At 40.7% G+C, this 17,419-nt stretch overlaps 1 protein-coding gene across 2 annotated transcripts in view; it reads left to right on the forward strand.

Moving 5' to 3' along the window:
• The first annotated feature begins 1,558 nt into the window (after positions 1 to 1,558).
• The window catches only part of fbln1 (fibulin 1), a 33,608-nt gene continuing 17,747 nt past the window's right edge, over positions 1,559 to 17,419 (forward strand). The window contains exons 1-15 of one of the 2 annotated variants that reach the window (XM_005451045.4): positions 1,559 to 1,847; positions 5,167 to 5,275; positions 6,891 to 7,020; positions 10,408 to 10,549; positions 11,006 to 11,065; positions 11,156 to 11,242; positions 11,417 to 11,554; positions 11,652 to 11,789; positions 12,543 to 12,686; positions 12,785 to 12,910; positions 13,084 to 13,209; positions 13,955 to 14,074; positions 14,552 to 14,683; positions 14,797 to 14,920; positions 15,710 to 16,828. In XM_005451045.4, coding sequence (XP_005451102.1) covers positions 1,793 to 1,847; positions 5,167 to 5,275; positions 6,891 to 7,020; positions 10,408 to 10,549; positions 11,006 to 11,065; positions 11,156 to 11,242; positions 11,417 to 11,554; positions 11,652 to 11,789; positions 12,543 to 12,686; positions 12,785 to 12,910; positions 13,084 to 13,209; positions 13,955 to 14,074; positions 14,552 to 14,683; positions 14,797 to 14,920; positions 15,710 to 16,091 — 2,013 coding nt within the window. In that variant the 5' untranslated portion in view covers positions 1,559 to 1,792 and the 3' untranslated portion in view covers positions 16,092 to 16,828. Of the gene's footprint in view, positions 1,848 to 5,166; positions 5,276 to 6,890; positions 7,021 to 10,407; positions 10,550 to 11,005; positions 11,066 to 11,155; positions 11,243 to 11,416; positions 11,555 to 11,651; positions 11,790 to 12,542; positions 12,687 to 12,784; positions 12,911 to 13,083; positions 13,210 to 13,954; positions 14,075 to 14,551; positions 14,684 to 14,796; positions 14,921 to 15,709; positions 16,829 to 17,419 lie in introns of those variants that run through there. The other variant, XM_005451044.4, reaches the window with a different exon arrangement.

The raw sequence follows: 17,419 nt of genomic DNA on the forward strand, positions 1-17,419 counted from the left end.
AAAGCCACCCCACCATGTCTGCTTTTACTTGTGGCAGGGTCTAATTGCTGTGCTGTAGTGTCCAAGTGCAGGTTGATTCGAAAATATTTCCCATTTTCCATGCAGGTGCAGTGAAAAGGAGGAAATAAAAAAGAGACAGAACCTTTCTGTGATGGATTACCTGCTCAAACAATTTCCCCAGAAGCTTGTTTATAATATAAAGCCCATTTTCAAAAATATTATATTAGAAATATTGCAATTTGATACATATACTGAGAAAGGAAGCTGTGGATTTTTCATCCTAACAACTTACCCCAGTTACCCACCTCTGTAAAACTGGTGTGGTATGAAAGAGAACTGCCAAGAATTTGCAATTTATTTATGCCATTAAATGGGCTACAACATTCAAAACACCAGTGTGCTGTATTAAAATGTACTTTTACAGAGAGATTGTCAGAGTACCAGCAGAAAATACACACTGTAGTGGACGGAAGCACAAAGAGATCAAGACACGGCTCATCAAGCACTACACATTTAAAAGGGCAATTATCCTTTTATGACAGTCATATACCTGTGGCCTTTCTTATACGCCTGTGGTGTCCTTATATCAAGCCCTTGGTGATGTTTCTTGTTGGTTAGACTGGTGGTGGTGGAACCATATGGCTTTGATTAGAAAATCATTTAATCTCTCTCTGTCGCCATGCCCAGAGCCAGTAGACTGATTGAATTTGCAGAGGGTCTTAGTTGGTACAAAATGTTTATAAAGCACTATATCAATTATTTCTCCACTCCTTGCCAGTTCTGGTAGACGTGTGTGAGTGCATGCGTCTGTGGCTTGTTTATATGTAGCCACTTTTCACAGCTCGTGATCACTTTGACTGATGTTGAGTGCACAGATGTGGCACACTCAGGGAAGATTGAATTCATTCACATTACTATAGAAATTTAAGCTTTATAGTAGAACTGCAGGGACCCGTGACACCGCTGTGAAGATACAATATTAAGGGTGGGATGGGTTGGAGGGGGTGTCACAGAGCCAGGTCTTTGTCTCTTTAAGTGCACCAAACTCATATATAATTGCGAATAACAGCAGTTAGTGGTAGTGAAAATATTTATTTATTCTTTATTTCCCTTATTTCGTCAGAGAAATCCAAAAGGTTTCCAGGCTTACAGTCTGGATATAGCCACAACACATTTTTAAAATACCCCCAAACCAGCTCCAGATGTTGGGTAATCACTACAGTCATTAGTCACAGGCAGAAATACTCTGCTCTGCCATTGATGGAAGTGCAGTTTCCATGTGTGCGCGCACACTTCACGGTACAGTAGCCCGAAGATGACTGCGAGTCCCATCTCCCGAGGCAGTTTTTCAGATGTTGTTCAGGACACTCAAAAAAAAAAAGGAAAAAAAAGGATCTGCAATAGGAGATATTTTAAAACGACAGCTCTTTTGTACACTTGCTAAAATATACTACCTGTAAATTATATATTGTAATCATAAACTTTAACTGCGATGTGGTTTGAAATAAGCCAAAAAAAAAGAAAAAAAGATAAGCAGTAAGTGTGCGCCTGTGGCCCTCAGCCCGCCCCTCGCGGTGCCGTAATTAGACATTCCTTCAGTCAAGCTGCAACTGCGACTCAGCTCCATCAAATCCACTTCTTTTCCCAGTCTAGCTTCTTCTTCTTCATCTTTTTTTTAAAGGAGCACTGCAGTTTCTTCACACATCCCCGCGGAACAACCAGCATCGGAAAGTCCACCTCGTCCACGTCTGTTTCTCTCCAGTTTTTGATACTTTGAGTCTCACCTTTTTCAATGGGTCTGCGCGTAGCGCTGCTCTGCTCTCTGTTCGGAGTTCTTCTTGGCCAAGGTAAGCGTGAGAAGCTGGGTATCACTGCTGCGAGGTGAGCCAAGCAGTGGGACTGTGTATGTGACAGTGATTTGGATCAATAGCGCATATTGCATGGCAGCTTCACTTTAAAGTACTCAAAGTAAGAAGTAGACAGATAACAGGCTAAAGGGTGATACTTGGGGAAGTGATGCATTTGTCTGGAGGCTAGTTGGGGCATGTGATGAAAGCAAAGTTTACAAAGGTGGGTGCTTCAAAGTGTTGCAGGTCTTTATTAAAATTGCTAAGGCTTGAACATCTCAAATTAAAAGATTGAAACTATTGTTTAGAATCATTGTTTTCCCTCTGTTTCTTTTTTATTACCACTTACAATGTACAATAAGTAGCACTGTGACGATATTAGTGCCACCTAAACCATTTTCCAACTTTTTGTGCACTGCATCAACAAAACCCACAGCAACTTTCCAGTTAACCTTTTCTACCTTTAACGCTCTCACTACTGTGTTTTATTTATTTACACCGTGGACTGGAATCACTCTGTTCCATGAAGTGATGATATGTCACCCCCCAGAGTGTTAAAATGTAGTTTCACACCAGTTGTCAGGCAAGAGTCCACCCTGCCTGAGGTCTCTGCCTGCAAGTCAAAGGCTGAGTGCCTTGGTATGCTGTGATGCTCTGTAAGAGCAACCAGTATCTCACCAGGGCAGGGTGGTCCTAGACAGAAGGGTGAGATTTATACTTGAGCCTCACAGCAGGGTCACCAAGTCATAAGACTAGCTGTGTCTTAAAAAGCCCACTGGGGCAATTTCACAGTCAGCAGGGGGACCTTTCTCTCAGCTGCCTTCTCTGTAGGGGGTTGTGTTGCAGGTCTTTCTGCAGATCTGCTGGGTATCAGCTCAACCAACTGCATAACCATATGCGTTCCAGATAGATAAGCTCGACCTCTGTTTCAGCCTTTTGTATATATCAGTAAGATTGGAAGAAGCTTCCACATGTAAGCTTTGAGTGGTGCCTATGAAAGAGATGCACACTTCTACGTTGTGATGTCTGTCTGAGGCCAGCTCCTCTGTCTAGGCGGGGCTCCACGAGTAGGCTCATTAAGCCTTGTTTACATGAGGCGTCTAGACGCAGACAAGACATGTGCTGCTCTGCCAAGACAGAATGGCCCTCACAGCTAGCAACATCATCCAAAATGGAAATTAGCCCTCTCCAGACAGACAATGCACCGAGGAGACTGAGAATTATGGCAGGCTGTATCTAAACCAGAGCACAGCTGTGCCTGGTTTGCTTCTTCTTCTTCTTTTTTTTTTTTTGATAAAAGACAAGAAGCCATGCAGTTTTAAAGCACTTCTGGTCTTTCAATTTTAGGTTTTCGAGTCAGCAGACAGCGGTGGCAAAGGAATGAGTCAGTGATACCTAGTGGGTTAGAGTTAGTTATCAGCAGAATGCTACTGTGAGGGGAAAAGTCCAGAACAGATCGCTGGGGGAAGTTTAGAATAAGTGACCAACTGTTCCTGGCGTTTAAAATGCACTGACTAAGCTCCCGAAGAGAAAGAGTTTAGGATTAGTTCATTTTGTTGGACTCTGGAAGTGTACCTCTTGGATGCCTTTCCAGTTCTAATACAAATCATGTGTTTTGACAAGATGGTGTCAGTTACTGGAAGTGGTCAAAAAACCAAAACATTACACATATACACAGCGGTACACACATTTAAATAGGATCCGTTAATGTTAATAAACATCCATATTTTCAGCCTCTTGTGGGCACAGTTTTTTTTTCTAGCTATTTTGGAACACCCTGGTGTTACTTACACATTCAGAAAACAAATTAAGTCAGTGAGCGAGAGACAGAGACAGAGAAAGAGAGAGGCTGGGGGAGCCTACTTGGTAGGCCCATGTGAAAAGCTTTTAAAATGTCATCTCATTTCATCCAGCTGCTACAAGGTTTATTGGCCAGAGGATACTGGGATGTGCCAGACTTCCAGAAGTCAGTAGTGAGTCAGCTAATATGCCTGTCTACCAATAAATCCTATATCCATATTCACTCCTTTCTGCCAGGTTAAACCTCCTTTCTGTAGTAGGAATGGCCACAGTTTTTTTCCCTGTAACCTCGCTTACTTTCTTAAAGAAACAGACAACAATCAAAACGTGTCATTTTTTAAAGAACTCTTTCTTGTGTCATTGTTATGCTTCTCCTCATATTAGTTCTAGATTTCAAGTGGGACTTATAGAAACTTGTGATGAACCTGAGAAATTAAGCTTTACAGCAACTCTTGTGTTGTGTTTCCACGAGGTTTACCAGTGTGCAGACTGTTTGTGATAATAACTATTCCCGCTTTCGCCTCAGCTTGACTAGTTTGATTTAATGGTCATAATAAAACATTCCTCCTGCACCTCTGGGAGAGGGCAGCAAATCTATAAAACTGTGGACTGCAATTCCAGACACTTGTCCTCCCTCCCTACCTGCCTAATCTAACTTATTATCTGATCTTGCTTACTCCTGCTAGACGCAGATGGTTCTGTTTGAGGTATTTCACAATCACTATTCTGGATAATTCAATATTTGTTTTCTCTTTTTCCTCTCAGGGGGGAAATAAAGATGATTAATGTCAATTTTGTAGACTGATCTTGGTTTGAGACACAGGCAACAAAAAAACTGAAAAAAAGCCCAAGACGTGGATCTGCCAAAGCTATTTCACGTTTGGCATATCACACGCTAACCACAGGCAAACGAACGTGCTTGATGTAATTGTTACGGCTGATTGTTTAGAGAGTCGAAGCATTCCAAACTCTCTAATCCACGTGAATAAACAGCCAGATTACCACAGAGTTGGTCGCGCTCCAGTCAAAAGGCCTCATGTGGTTCTGCAAAAACATATCCATCATTCATTGTCTTTGGCAAAAAACAAACAAAAAAATCTCTCAAGGCTTTTCTCATATCGTCAAACAGACTCTGAATTTTGTTTATTTGCTATACAATTTGTCTTGGGTCACAATAGCAGGATTGTCTTTTGTTTAGGAAAGAGAGACAAAAAAACAGATCATCATAGCTCAATTAATAAAAACTGTTTGGTCTCGCTGAAAGACAAATGCTTATCGGATAAATGTTGCTCATTTCCCTCAAATGATGCTCAGAAGTTTGCCATCTGATATATATTTGAGGCACAGTGTGTTTAGGCACTTGGTGTGTGTGTGTGTGTGTGTGTGTGTGTAGGCAGGCAGGTGGCCGGCACTATATTGTGGGGCCTGCAGTTATTATGACAATGACACATGTGAAAATGGAGTGTTGTGATTCACCTGTTTGCACATGCAAAGGTAAAAACAGTGTTGTTTTTATTAGGAGCAGAACAAATCTCAATGGAGGACTGCTGTAAAAACGGGCAAAAGCATGGCACCGATCATGAAGACTGTGCATCCCTGCCCCTTATTTCTGAGTCAACCACATGCAGGTAAGCCGGTGCTGTCTGCTACTTTGCTCTGTTAGGTTTAAGTGGGGTCGTTTATAGACTTCCAAGCCGTTAAATGCTGCATTTCTTTGTCAAAATCATATTTTCTATCCACTGTATTGGGCCCAAGTGATTTGGCATGTGCTGGATATTAAGGAAATGTCTAAATGCCCTTAATATGAGATCGCTTTACCTTACTCCCATAAATCTCTAGGCACATTATTCACTTCACGTGAGAGCAGGAAGCGCTAATAGTGATGGGATAATAACACGTCTGCTGGTAACCATAGAAGGTGTGCTGCCACAGGTTCAGGGCCTATAAGCCAAACTGATGGCAAACACATTTGCCACTGTAAGTGATCCCAAATTTGTCTAAATTATAGTGTGAGGAGTGGAGAGGAAAAGGGGCAGGGATTTGTGGGGGTAGCAGGGTAATATTTAGGGGTGGAAAAAGGTGAGGGGGGTCAGAAGAGGGGCTGTTTCAAAACCCAGGAAATACCTTAGAGGTGAAATCCAACATAGAGGGAGGGAATAACAGGAAATCTGAGCGATTACTTCAGACACCAACGTAAGAAGAAAGAAAAAAAAAAACAGGAGAAAAACAGTAAAAGGAAAACAGGAGCACACGACTGTGCCCTTAAAAGGTTCTGCAGAGGAGGCGTGTACCTTGTTGTGACTTTCAGATCTCGAGTGGTTTATGTGGAAAGAGGTTTCTGGTAAGAGTTGATAAAAAAAACTTGGTTTGTTATGTTTTTTTGTCTTGTAAAACTGCAGGGAGACAGAGATCCAGACCAGGGAGGAACAGTCAACCTCCCCTCCGCTCCCTTAACTGATTGGGCAGACAGTTAGACAATACAAGGAAATCTGATCTGAACAGAAACATTTAGTAAAACATATTTTTATGATAACGCTCTTTTGTCAGATTGGGCTGGCTTCTTCCCGGTACTGCTTTTCACAATTAAACAGCTATTGTCATTTTTTAAATGATCCTTGCAGAAGATTCGTGTTTTGCTAATCCCTAGGGGAATCTCAGAGGTGAAGGTCAATTGCAATACATCCTGTCTCAAGATGTTACTCATTTTATGGTTATGGCTATTTCTCAAATCCTAACTGTGTCAGCAAATTCTTAAGAAATGGTGAACTGATTCTGTCCCGGTGATGTCATTGTGGCTGCAAATAAACTACAGATACTGGCAAATGTTAGTCAGCCAGTTAGGGCCCCTGCTGTTCTGCTTTTTTTTGTTGTTGTTGTTTTTGTAGGGTGTGAATGTTGGATGAGGTTTGTTTTAGTGATTTAGATAATTTTGGACAAATGTGCAGCTTGGGACTGAAATCTTTGGTTTAACTTGGGTCTTAAACAATCTGAACAGAGTCCTCAGAGAGCTGTCAGCATTGCAAACACAATACATTCGGAGTGTCCTCCGCTGAGCTCATTCTAGACTTACTCAGCCCAGTCATTCATCAGTTTTCAGTGTGACATGAGATCCCCGTCAGGCTCGCCTCGGGCCGATTTTAATGAGCTGCACTTTTAAGACAGATTTGCTTTGCCATGAGCCAGTTATCGATGGAGCAGAGAGTAAATGCACCACCTGTGTTTTGTGTTTTTTCTTGCTGACAGGATAGTGCAGGAGCAGTGTTGTGTAACAGTGCTCGAGGATAAAATGTGCACCAATGGTATCAACACTGCCAAAGACCAGGGGGCCTGCGATTCTTTATTCACCAACACCTGCGACACCAAGACTACAAAGGTGCGTTTGTATGAGTGTATATGAGAGTTTTGTTAGTAGAAATTACAAAACAGAAAAGTAAATCACCAAAAAACGTCTTTAACCACTTTGTTGGACGATGATTATGGCAAGTGATTGATGAGAGCAGTGTTGTATATCTCTCTATGTGTGTGTGTGTGTGTGTGTGTGTAGTGCAGCAGGATGAGGCATGTCACTGTAGGGAGGAATGAAACTTGTTGCTAGATTATAAATTAAACTGTGACTGTGGAATATTTCACCAGCGCATATCCAAGCACCTTTTAGATTTGAAATGCTTCTCAACCAAACTCAGGCAAACTCTTGCCTTTATTTTCCATTCTATATGTACTATATACACAGTATATACAGTGTTTTTGGCAAGAATCTTGAATCACCCTTGGTTTCCTTATGTTCTGCTTCCAAGAAGCCAGACTTTCTTGTAATTTTAAGCCCCTTTTCCATTAGTAGCTACTGAGGTCGGCTCGCCACGGTTTGCAGGGTTTTCCGTTAGATGGAAGTACCTGGTACCAGGACTTTTTTAGTACCTATTCCTCTGGAATAGGTAGCCATCTGAGCAATCCAAAAATATGACATCAACAGACTGTATGTCACCGATTGGCTGGTCAGTGGCGTAACTCGATGAGTAATGAGGGTGTCTCCTTAAGGAAAATCAAAACCACCGCTAAAGTCAACCATTAAAAACAAAAGGACCAAAACAGTAAAAATGATTAGGCATAGCTATTGCACCAAACATCAACATTATAGAGAAACGTTCCCATTTGTTTTAAATTAATTGAAATAAATAGTAATTTTAATGGGGTTACAATCCAATATAAACTCATTATTAGTGAGCTTTATAACTAGCATGAAAATCTTTACTTTTACACAAATCTAGGCTCGTGTAAGATCTGCTTCCATCTTTGATTACAGATTTAAATGCTTTCTTTTTCTAACCTTCATTAGTTCCCTTTAACTGGTTTTATGTCTTTCAGAAGTATTTTGATAAATTATTTAATAAAGAATTTGGTCTAGAATTTCTATCCATCAGTTGTGATCTACTATATACTGCTTAGAAGCTTTTAAAGGTGTAGCCCCACACAGCCCCACTGCATGCTACAACCGTACTAAAGCTTTGACCTACTCAAAAGTGCTGTATAAAATGGAACAGTGGAATTGCAAATACCTGTGATGAGTATTTTATGTTTAATTTCAGTTGAGATACATATTCTTTGTGGTTGGACATCCATAAAGAGACCGAGATGGCCTGATCTCAGGCACATTTTAAAGGAATATAAAGCCTTCTGTGTTCTGCATAGGAGTACCTATTTACATGATGTTTTTATTTTAAAATAAAATTAGCAGTGTAGCTCTGATGAGGGAAAACAAGCCATCCTTAACACATAACCAAAGCTGATTGCTTCCCATATTTACCAGAACCTCTTCTATGCTGACAAACATCAGCTGCTCTGTGTTCCTCTCTCTGCTGCTGCTGGCATGGCTGGCAGCATGCTATGATGATGCACTTACAAAAATCATTTTCTCTACAGTGCTTTCAAGTTATTTTACACAGTTTCTCCTGCCACACCCTTTTTGTGAAATTAAAATGCTTAAAATCTGGAGCATCTTTAGTAGCACGAAAACAATATGAGAATAACACCACCACGGGGTTGCAACACATAACAACAATGCTCAGTGGCTAGTGGAGCTAAGAGAAGACCGCAGCAACTTCCCTGAACAGGATCCAGTAACCATCACAGAGGCAGACATCCAAGAAAGAGTCTCAAGCATGAAGCGTTAGACAGTACCAGGCCCTGACATGAGTCACACTTACAGGCTAAAGAAAGTAAGTGTAACTCTATGAGCATCTGGCAGCACATATGAACCAAGTGGCTGGCATAGTATACAGGAACATCTGTGCCGATTATGTCCTGGAAGTCCCGAGGTCAAAATAGGACACGTCCCCAAGGATGGTTGAGAAATGCATTGACAAACTGGTGATGACTAACCAACCGGACATAGTAGCGGTGGACACGAAGAGAAAGATGGCTGTAGACCTTCCCAACATCGGGAAGAAGGAACATGAGAAGCTTGAGAAAAATATGCACATTTTCAAATATGCTTAAAATGTGTTGGTGCTTACATAGTTCCTGTGTGAAAATATGTCTCAAATGTGCAAAACTCCACAGACACTGGCTACAGTGGTGGATATAAAATCATTTACTTGATATTGAGGACGTCAGATTGACAAGAAAGAAATCAGGACTGTGGGTGGCTTATTCCATAACTCCGAGCTTCTTCAAATAATCTGTGTTCTCAAGGAAAAAGACAGCATGCTGATGCAAGATGGACAGAACAAAATGTACGTTTAAATGATAAATAATGACAATATCTGTGAAAATAATGTTGTACTTTCTCTAGTCAGTCAGAGAGAAGAAAAGGGGATTTGCTTCAATGTGCTGTCTGGATAAGGTTTTATGTTTTCAATTTAGAAACTGCATTATTGTGTTTTGTAAGATTTGCAGTGATGATAGTAGAATGCCGTATTGATGTTTCACATATGAAACTAATAAAAAGGCCATTTACTCTAAGCGAGCATTGGAGAAGCAAGAAAAAGCTGGACAAAGATAAGATATAAAGCAGTTGTTTGTGCGAACTGTTCAGGAGTGTGTCTGTGTGCTTGTTGTGGGTGGTTTACACTAAAAGAGTCCTAAGAACAAAAAATTTTCTAGCAGTCAAGGCCACACAGGCATATACCCACACATAAACAAGCACACACAAACAAACACAGAGAGTAGCAGTCAGCCACTACTGGTACACAACTCTTACAATTGCTCTCCTTTGTCTGTGTTCAGTCTTGCAGTCACTACAAACGCTGCACGTGTGCACCACCACGCTCACAGTCAGATTCCAGCTGCATAACCAAATTGCCAAAACATGCCCATCTGTCACACTCCCCACCTTTCTTGTCCATAACTGACATTACCGGGCTGTCATAATGATTGACTGAGCGTGCATTAGGGAGAGGGGGGATGATGTCATCTCATCACTGTCTCCCTCTGTGTTCTCTTTTTCTAACTGACTGACTGCCTTTCTGGTCCCGTCTGAAGCCTGCCAGTTGGCGTATTGTCTCAAAAAAGCTCTTTTTCTGTCTGTCTGGTTGATTGAGAGCTTGGCTGTCTGTCTAAAGCAGCTTATTCTCAGCTGTCAGTTTAAAAGGCTGTCTCACTTCTTTAACCAACACTCTGTCTGCTCTTCTTCGTTTTTGTTTTACCTCTGCTGGTACACAATATCCTGAAAAGATCTCTGTTTTGTTTTCTTTCAATTATTTGCAAATTTTTCATGTCTATGCTGAAAGTTCTCTAATACTGTGTTGTATGCTGTTTTCGATAGATGTGCTGTGACTGTTGTACTCTGGGGAAAACAGCCCATGAGCTTGGCCTACCCTGTGACCACAACCTATCTGTTGGCCATCAGTGCAATCTGGTGTCCCGGGCCTGCTGTGTGGAAGGAGCCACAGCGCATCAAAGAGAACGTGGGTAAAAAATGCAATCCTGCAGGAGGCTATTTCTTTTTATTTTTTAATAAAACAACAAAATAAGTCATTTAAAGTAGAGTGGGCATAAAAAAGTGGATTAAAGTAAGTGAAAACCTCTGCAAATCAACATGAAAATCATTAGAAGTAAAAATAGGAGGACTGCTGGTTTTAAACATACGACTACACCGCCCCCTAGTGGACGCTTGTGGTTATTACATGTTCATTTTCTTAGCTCATTATATAGCAGCTTAGGTTCAGCTACTGAACATTAATGTGGAAATCGGACAAATTTAGCATGCTGATTATGAGCTTTTGGACTCGATAAAATAAGGAATTTAATGACCATCAAAAATAAGTCAGAACTTCACTGGTAACACAATGTTTTGCCAAAAGATTTCATGCATAAGGTGTTAAGAGTGCATGAATAAGCATGCTTTTTTCTCTCTCTTGCAGTGCCTAACAAGGACGAGACAACTGAAAATGGAGATTCAGGGTTAAATAATCAGTGCAATGGTAAAGCATAATAAAAGCTAACAATTGTGATTTCTGCACTTGTGTTAAAAAGTGTGGATCAGATATCAACGTGTCTGTGGTGCCTTTTAGGGAAGTGTGCTCATCGCTGTGTGGGGAATGACACTTGTGCCTGTTTCAAAGGCTATAAACTCAAACCAGATGGAAAGAGCTGTGAGGGTAAGCCGCCTTTGTATTATTATATATATGTAATGATTTCAGTCTTATATTTTAAAATCAGGACTGTTTTTGGTGATAAAGAAAAGACTTTTCTACTGGAAAAGACTCACACAACAGAGCCTCAGCAGGAGACGCGTGATGTATTCCTTTACTGTCTATCCTGTTTTTTCTCAGATATCAACGAATGTTTGGTGGGAGCCAGCAATTGTCGGGGAGGAGAGCGTTGCATCAACACGGAGGGTTCGTTCCGTTGCCAGAGAGAAGTCAGCTGTGGAACAGGATATGAGCTCACTGACAGCAACAACTGCAAAGGTCTCTGCTGTTTGTAGGGAGACATTGATCTGCTGTTTTTTTTGGCTGCCGTTCATAGCGTGTTGACAGGAAATTCTTCTGTGATGTCTTCATCCAGATATTGATGAGTGTGAGACCGGTATCCATAACTGTGGACCACAGTTTCAATGCCAGAACACCCAGGGGTCGTTCCGTTGTCTGCCCAAAGTTCAGTGTGGATCTGGCTTTATCCAGGATGCTCTTGGAAACTGTATTGGTAAGCATTAGCACCAAAAGATTTATTGTGGCTAAGTGTCCCATACAGAGCTCTGCTGTCATTTATGATCTCTGCTTGAGCACTTGTAAGGATATTGAGATTCTTAAATTGCTTCCCTCAAAATGTCCTCATAATAATGTAAATTTCAAAATATTTAACAATATGATGACTGACATATGCTCTTTAATAAATTAACATCATTAAGACCTCTGTTCTTGAAGCCTTAAGTCAGTTACATTTCCAGATATGTAATAAGACTTAGGTCTTTTTGGGGCTCACTATTACACTCAAACCTGTCCTCATCGTTATGGTCAAATTTGATTTATTATTTATTTATTTTATTGACTTAAATTCAAAAAATAATTTAGGGTGGATTGTAGCTCATCATGCAATAAATTACCTGGTGTAAGGTTAATCACTGCCATCGTTACATCGATTGAGAGGAGCCAAATTATAGACAGAGGACTAATTAGGAAACAAGACCAGGTTAAATCAAAGCAATCAGGGCCTCATTACATGAGAAGACAAACAGCTGAAATGATTGACACACACAAGGAATAGAAATGATCCAATTAAAATAGGAACTGAAAACTGAAAAAAAAAAGAAGTCAAGGAAACTAAGACAGATAAATGGGGTCACAAAAAGAAGCATTGAATAAATAGGAAACATGAGGGATTTGATCAAACCTAGGAACATCATGACATTTTTAAAATTTAGAGTAACATCTGTGTCGTCTGTGCTCCTGTTTTCAGATATAAATGAATGTGTTAGCCAGACAGGTCCATGCAACAGGGGGCAGATCTGTGTCAACACAGTGGGCTCGTACACCTGCCAGAGGAACTCGGTTAACTGCGGTCGAGGATACCACCTCAATGAAGAGGGCACACGCTGCGTTGGTACGGAAGAGCTCATCATGCCTACATGCAAAGTGTCTTACTAGCCTACATACGGTGGATATCATGGTGTTCTCTGTCGCTTGTACCCCTGCTTACAGATATCGATGAGTGTAAGACCACTGAAAATGTCTGTGGAGGTCATGCGTGCCTCAACATGTTGGGGTCTTACCGATGTGAGTGTGAAGCTGGCTACATGTTCAATAGCATCACTCGGCTTTGTGAAGGTAAACTGGGTTTTTATTTGCTTTGCGTTCTTACATTGGTAGCTAAATCCAAGTGTATCCTGAGCATGTAAATGCCCACAGCATGTATGTGTGTGTGCTACTTCTAGTTAAAATATGCATTGAAGTCACAATTTCAGCTTCTTACTTTGTCAGTTTTGGACTTTTTGTCTTAGATGTCAATGAATGCAGGCATTACCCTGGTCGTCTGTGTGCTCATAAATGTGAGAACACTTTGGGATCCTACAAATGTAGCTGCACTACAGGCTTCGCGTTAGCTGCTGACGGCAGAAATTGTGATGGTAAGACAATCGTGTAATTTATAGAGCCTAGATTCTGTAGGCTAGACAGTGATTTTATGTGGGCGGATGTTGATCATCTGGTAATCAGAATCTTTGTGGATCAATCTCATACTCCCCATGCATTACTAAATGCGTTTTTGCCCCCGATGCATCCATCGGAGTGTTGGTGTGAATGTTCGATTTTTTTTTTAAAAGAAGAAAGGTGCCATACAGTATAAGGGACAGTCAATAACATGTCTCCCCTCTGACTTACACAGTAGAAATCTTGCATGATCTGACATCCCAGTGTTGGTGTTTTTCTTATATCATAATAATACTGATCCAGGATCAGGGAAGCATTCAGTTGCAATGTTGATCCTGGACCATCATTATTATGGTAATGCTGGAACAAGACCAACAAAGAGATAACAGATACACCTAGATACCCCTGTCTACACGGGGGTACACTTTTTCTTTTGATTAAAGCTACAGCTGAGAGAAGATGGTAACATTTTTCCATCTGTTGTCATAGTTCTCCAGCTTATGCCAAAATGAACGCCAACATGTAATCAAGTCTAACTTAAGAAATATGTTGCTGTATATCTTCATATGTTGCTGTAGCATTTTACCAGTCATCAATCTAGGAGTCATATTTTTAGGTAGCTTTCATAGTTATTTGTTCTTTATCCATAAATAGGTAAATATTGCATTACCGACACACACACGCATTCATTTTGATGCTAACTTTGATACTTTCTCTGTGCAGATTTGAACGAGTGTGAGAGCACCCCATGTAGTCAAGAGTGCGCCAATGTGTACGGTTCCTACCAGTGTTACTGCCGCCGTGGCTACCAGCTCAGTGACATAGATGGCACTACTTGTGAAGGTAAAGTTGAAGCATGTGAACTGCAACTGATATTCAGTTTAATTCAGTTGACATTGTATTGTATAGCACCAAATCACAACCTCAAGGCGCATTGTAAGGTAAAGCCCCTACATTAAAAGAAGGATAGCAATACAAAACAGAAAAACCCCTTAGAATCAGATGACTTCCTATTAGCGAGCACTTGGCGATGGTGAGAAGGAAAAACTCCCTTTTAACAGGAAGAAACCTCTGCCAGAACCCAGGGCGGCCATCTGCTGTGACGAGTTGGGGGTATTAGCCGAATTTCCACAAATAGGAACATTCAAACATGCAGATCAGCCTTGAATTTTTCTAGACATGACCTGACAAAGACGTATGTGAGAACGCTAATGTGTGGCTCCTATGGATCAGACATTAATGATGGTTGGCCACCCTTATTATGTGTATATAAGTAAAATGAATGTGTTACAAATTCACCTTTTTCTTTGACGTTTCCAGATATAGATGAATGTGCCCTGCCCACCGGAGGTCACATTTGCTCCTACCGCTGTCACAACACGCCTGGCAGTTTCCACTGTTCCTGCCCCGTCAATGGCTACACCTTGGCGGTAAACGGGCGCAGCTGCCAGGGTGAGCTCTCTGTAATGTCATGTTGCAGTCATGTGGCGTTTGTTGGAGACCCTTTTTCCCCAGCTTTGGACAAAATCATGTTAGTGACTTTTAAAACCCTTTTTGTCTTTCAGATATTGATGAATGTGTGACAGGAAGCCATACGTGCACAGAGAATCAAAGCTGCTTCAATGTACAGGGAGGATTCAGATGCCTGTCTTTCGAGTGTCCGAACAATTACAGACGGGTCGGAGAGACGTGAGTATTTGAACTGTGTCCCTGGTGCAGATTATTTGCTGAGCAGGGACATGTTTATGAACAGCCATAACTATGATTGTGCTCTCTGTGTTACAACAGAATTAAATTGAATGAGTTTACCATCATTATACATTAAAACAAATTTGTAAAAATACAGTAAATTTAACTTTTTTTTCATGTGTTTTTTTAACCAGATATTGAATTTTAGCATTCAGCATTTATCAGTTACTATTTATGGACCATTGCCATTAAAAAAAAGGCAGAAAATTACCAATTACCAGGACATTTGCTGTTTTGTTACATAGTTTCATGCAACACTCAAAGAGCACGGTCTGTGCTCCTTATAGCTAACTTTGAAACAGTCACCATCTAAAGAGCTTTAAGTTTACATACAGTAATGTCAGGCTTTTTAAAGCACTCCTGGTTTGTATATGGATCAGAGTCCCTGCATGTCCAGTATGCTAAATGCTGGAATGATTTCAGTATGAATCTGGCTGTAGCATGTTTTGTTGTTTCCGAGTGATGACATGCATATGGACGTTTTTCAGTTTAATTTTGGCGCACATGACGATGAGAATGTGCACACCCACACCCTGTTTGGAGGCACCCAGTGACAGAACGTTTTGCATGATCCTAAAGAGGGCACCGTAACTGAAAGTGATAATTCCTTTCTCTGCATGCCATGCACGGCAAATGACATTTTCACCTGATCTCCCTTTCTCTTTCTCTCTTTGCCCGTTTTGTTCCGTCTTGTCCCGCCCTGCCTCCGATCTCTTTTTTCTTTTGCAGTCGATGCGAACGCTTGCTTTGCAATGAGTCTGTCGAGTGCCTGACCATGCCCCTGAGAATAACCTACTACTACCTCACCTTCCCCACCAACATCCCCATCTTCACCACCATCTTCCGCATGGGCCCCTCCCACACCGTGCCTGGCGATGACATCCAGATTGCTATCACAGCTGGCAACGAGGGCGGCTTCTTCAGAACTGAGCAGATGCCCACTGGTGGTGTGATGTCAGTGGCAAAGCTCATCAACAAGCCGGAGGACTTTGAGCTGTCTCTGGAACTGAGGCTGCGCCGCTATGGCGCAATCACTACATACCTGGCTAAAGTGCTGGTGTTTGTTACTCAGGAGGAGCCCAGAGTACCCTATAATCCCCTACTAGAATAAACAAAAGGGATTCATAGGTTTGTTGTTACCCCCTTAAAATAGATGTGGCATATTAACTTAATCTCACGAAGAAATCAGAAAAATTGCGAAATGCATGCAAGAGTAAAGAATGGTGATGCAATATAGCCTGCTATATATTAATGATTACACAAGTTAAGTATAGTTAGAGCATGTACAGGTAAAAATATAATTATGATTTCCATGAGTTTCTAGCAAGTGCAGGCCTTTCAGGGCTGCTGCTGGTCCAAAACTATGGTGCCGCTGTCCCCTTTATCTTGTCTGCTATTGAGGCTTTTTTCTACTACATTTTTTTAAATGAATGAACTCAAATACTACTCTGTCTCCCAATAAATGCACATTAAACATGGCACATTATTTTTTAATGACACTGTAAAATACATTAATCAGAAGAAAAACAATCACAATTTGTAGTTGCATAGCATTGTACACAATAAACCTTTTGTTTTAAACAAAAAAAAAAACAAACCCATATGGATTATTATTCAGGAGTTTATATTAGGACCAACTGAATGCATCTTTTTAGGTGAGGCATTGTCAAAGATGCCACTGTAGGTGGCGTTCTAGGTCAGTGTAACTCTCAAAATGGTAACAACCCAAGTCTGCCGACAACTGAGTGTAATTTGATGATGGTTGCATGATAAAGTCTGACATTTTGCAGTATTTTATGGTTTATGTGCTGGATGAACAGTTTTCTATTAAAACTGAAATAGAAATAACACATGTTCAAGTTAAAACCAGTGTTTGATAATGGTGCTTTGTGGGGTTTAATCAAATACAGCAAAGGGAGCAGTTGGAATGTGAGGCTAAGTCACAGATGGAGGCATGAAGATTTCCCCTCACAAAGTTTCATATTACTATTACTCCAGTAGTTTCAGAACATTGCGTATATTCTGTTTTGTCATTAAAAAAATGTCCTTCAATTACAAGAAAGTATTTTAGTATTTTAAACATTTTAGTACTAAACAACATTTATTAATGTTATTAGATGCCATTAAAGTTAATTTTCTTGGTTTTTTTAAAGGATTTCCTGCATTATATCTGCAAACATATGTGCAAACCAGGCTGTATTTTTTTCTTTAACACTGGCTTAAAAAACTGTTAAAAACCACAAACAGCAAAACCTTCAGTCACTGACTACACGTAATATATAAAGTACTTAGAGTGATTCCATTCCTTCAAATTCCAGTAAGCCAGAGTGACACCAGACTTTGCATTGTTACTCCTCCTTCCCAAATGTCACTTACCATCCACTGCGACAACATCTTTCTGTGGCAGTGATTTTTCGTGCACATCTCTTTAGCTCCCGT

The sequence above is a fragment of the Oreochromis niloticus genome, linkage group LG7 (assembly GCF_001858045.2).
Source record: "Oreochromis niloticus isolate F11D_XX linkage group LG7, O_niloticus_UMD_NMBU, whole genome shotgun sequence".
Classification (NCBI taxonomy): domain Eukaryota; kingdom Metazoa; phylum Chordata; class Actinopteri; order Cichliformes; family Cichlidae; genus Oreochromis; species Oreochromis niloticus.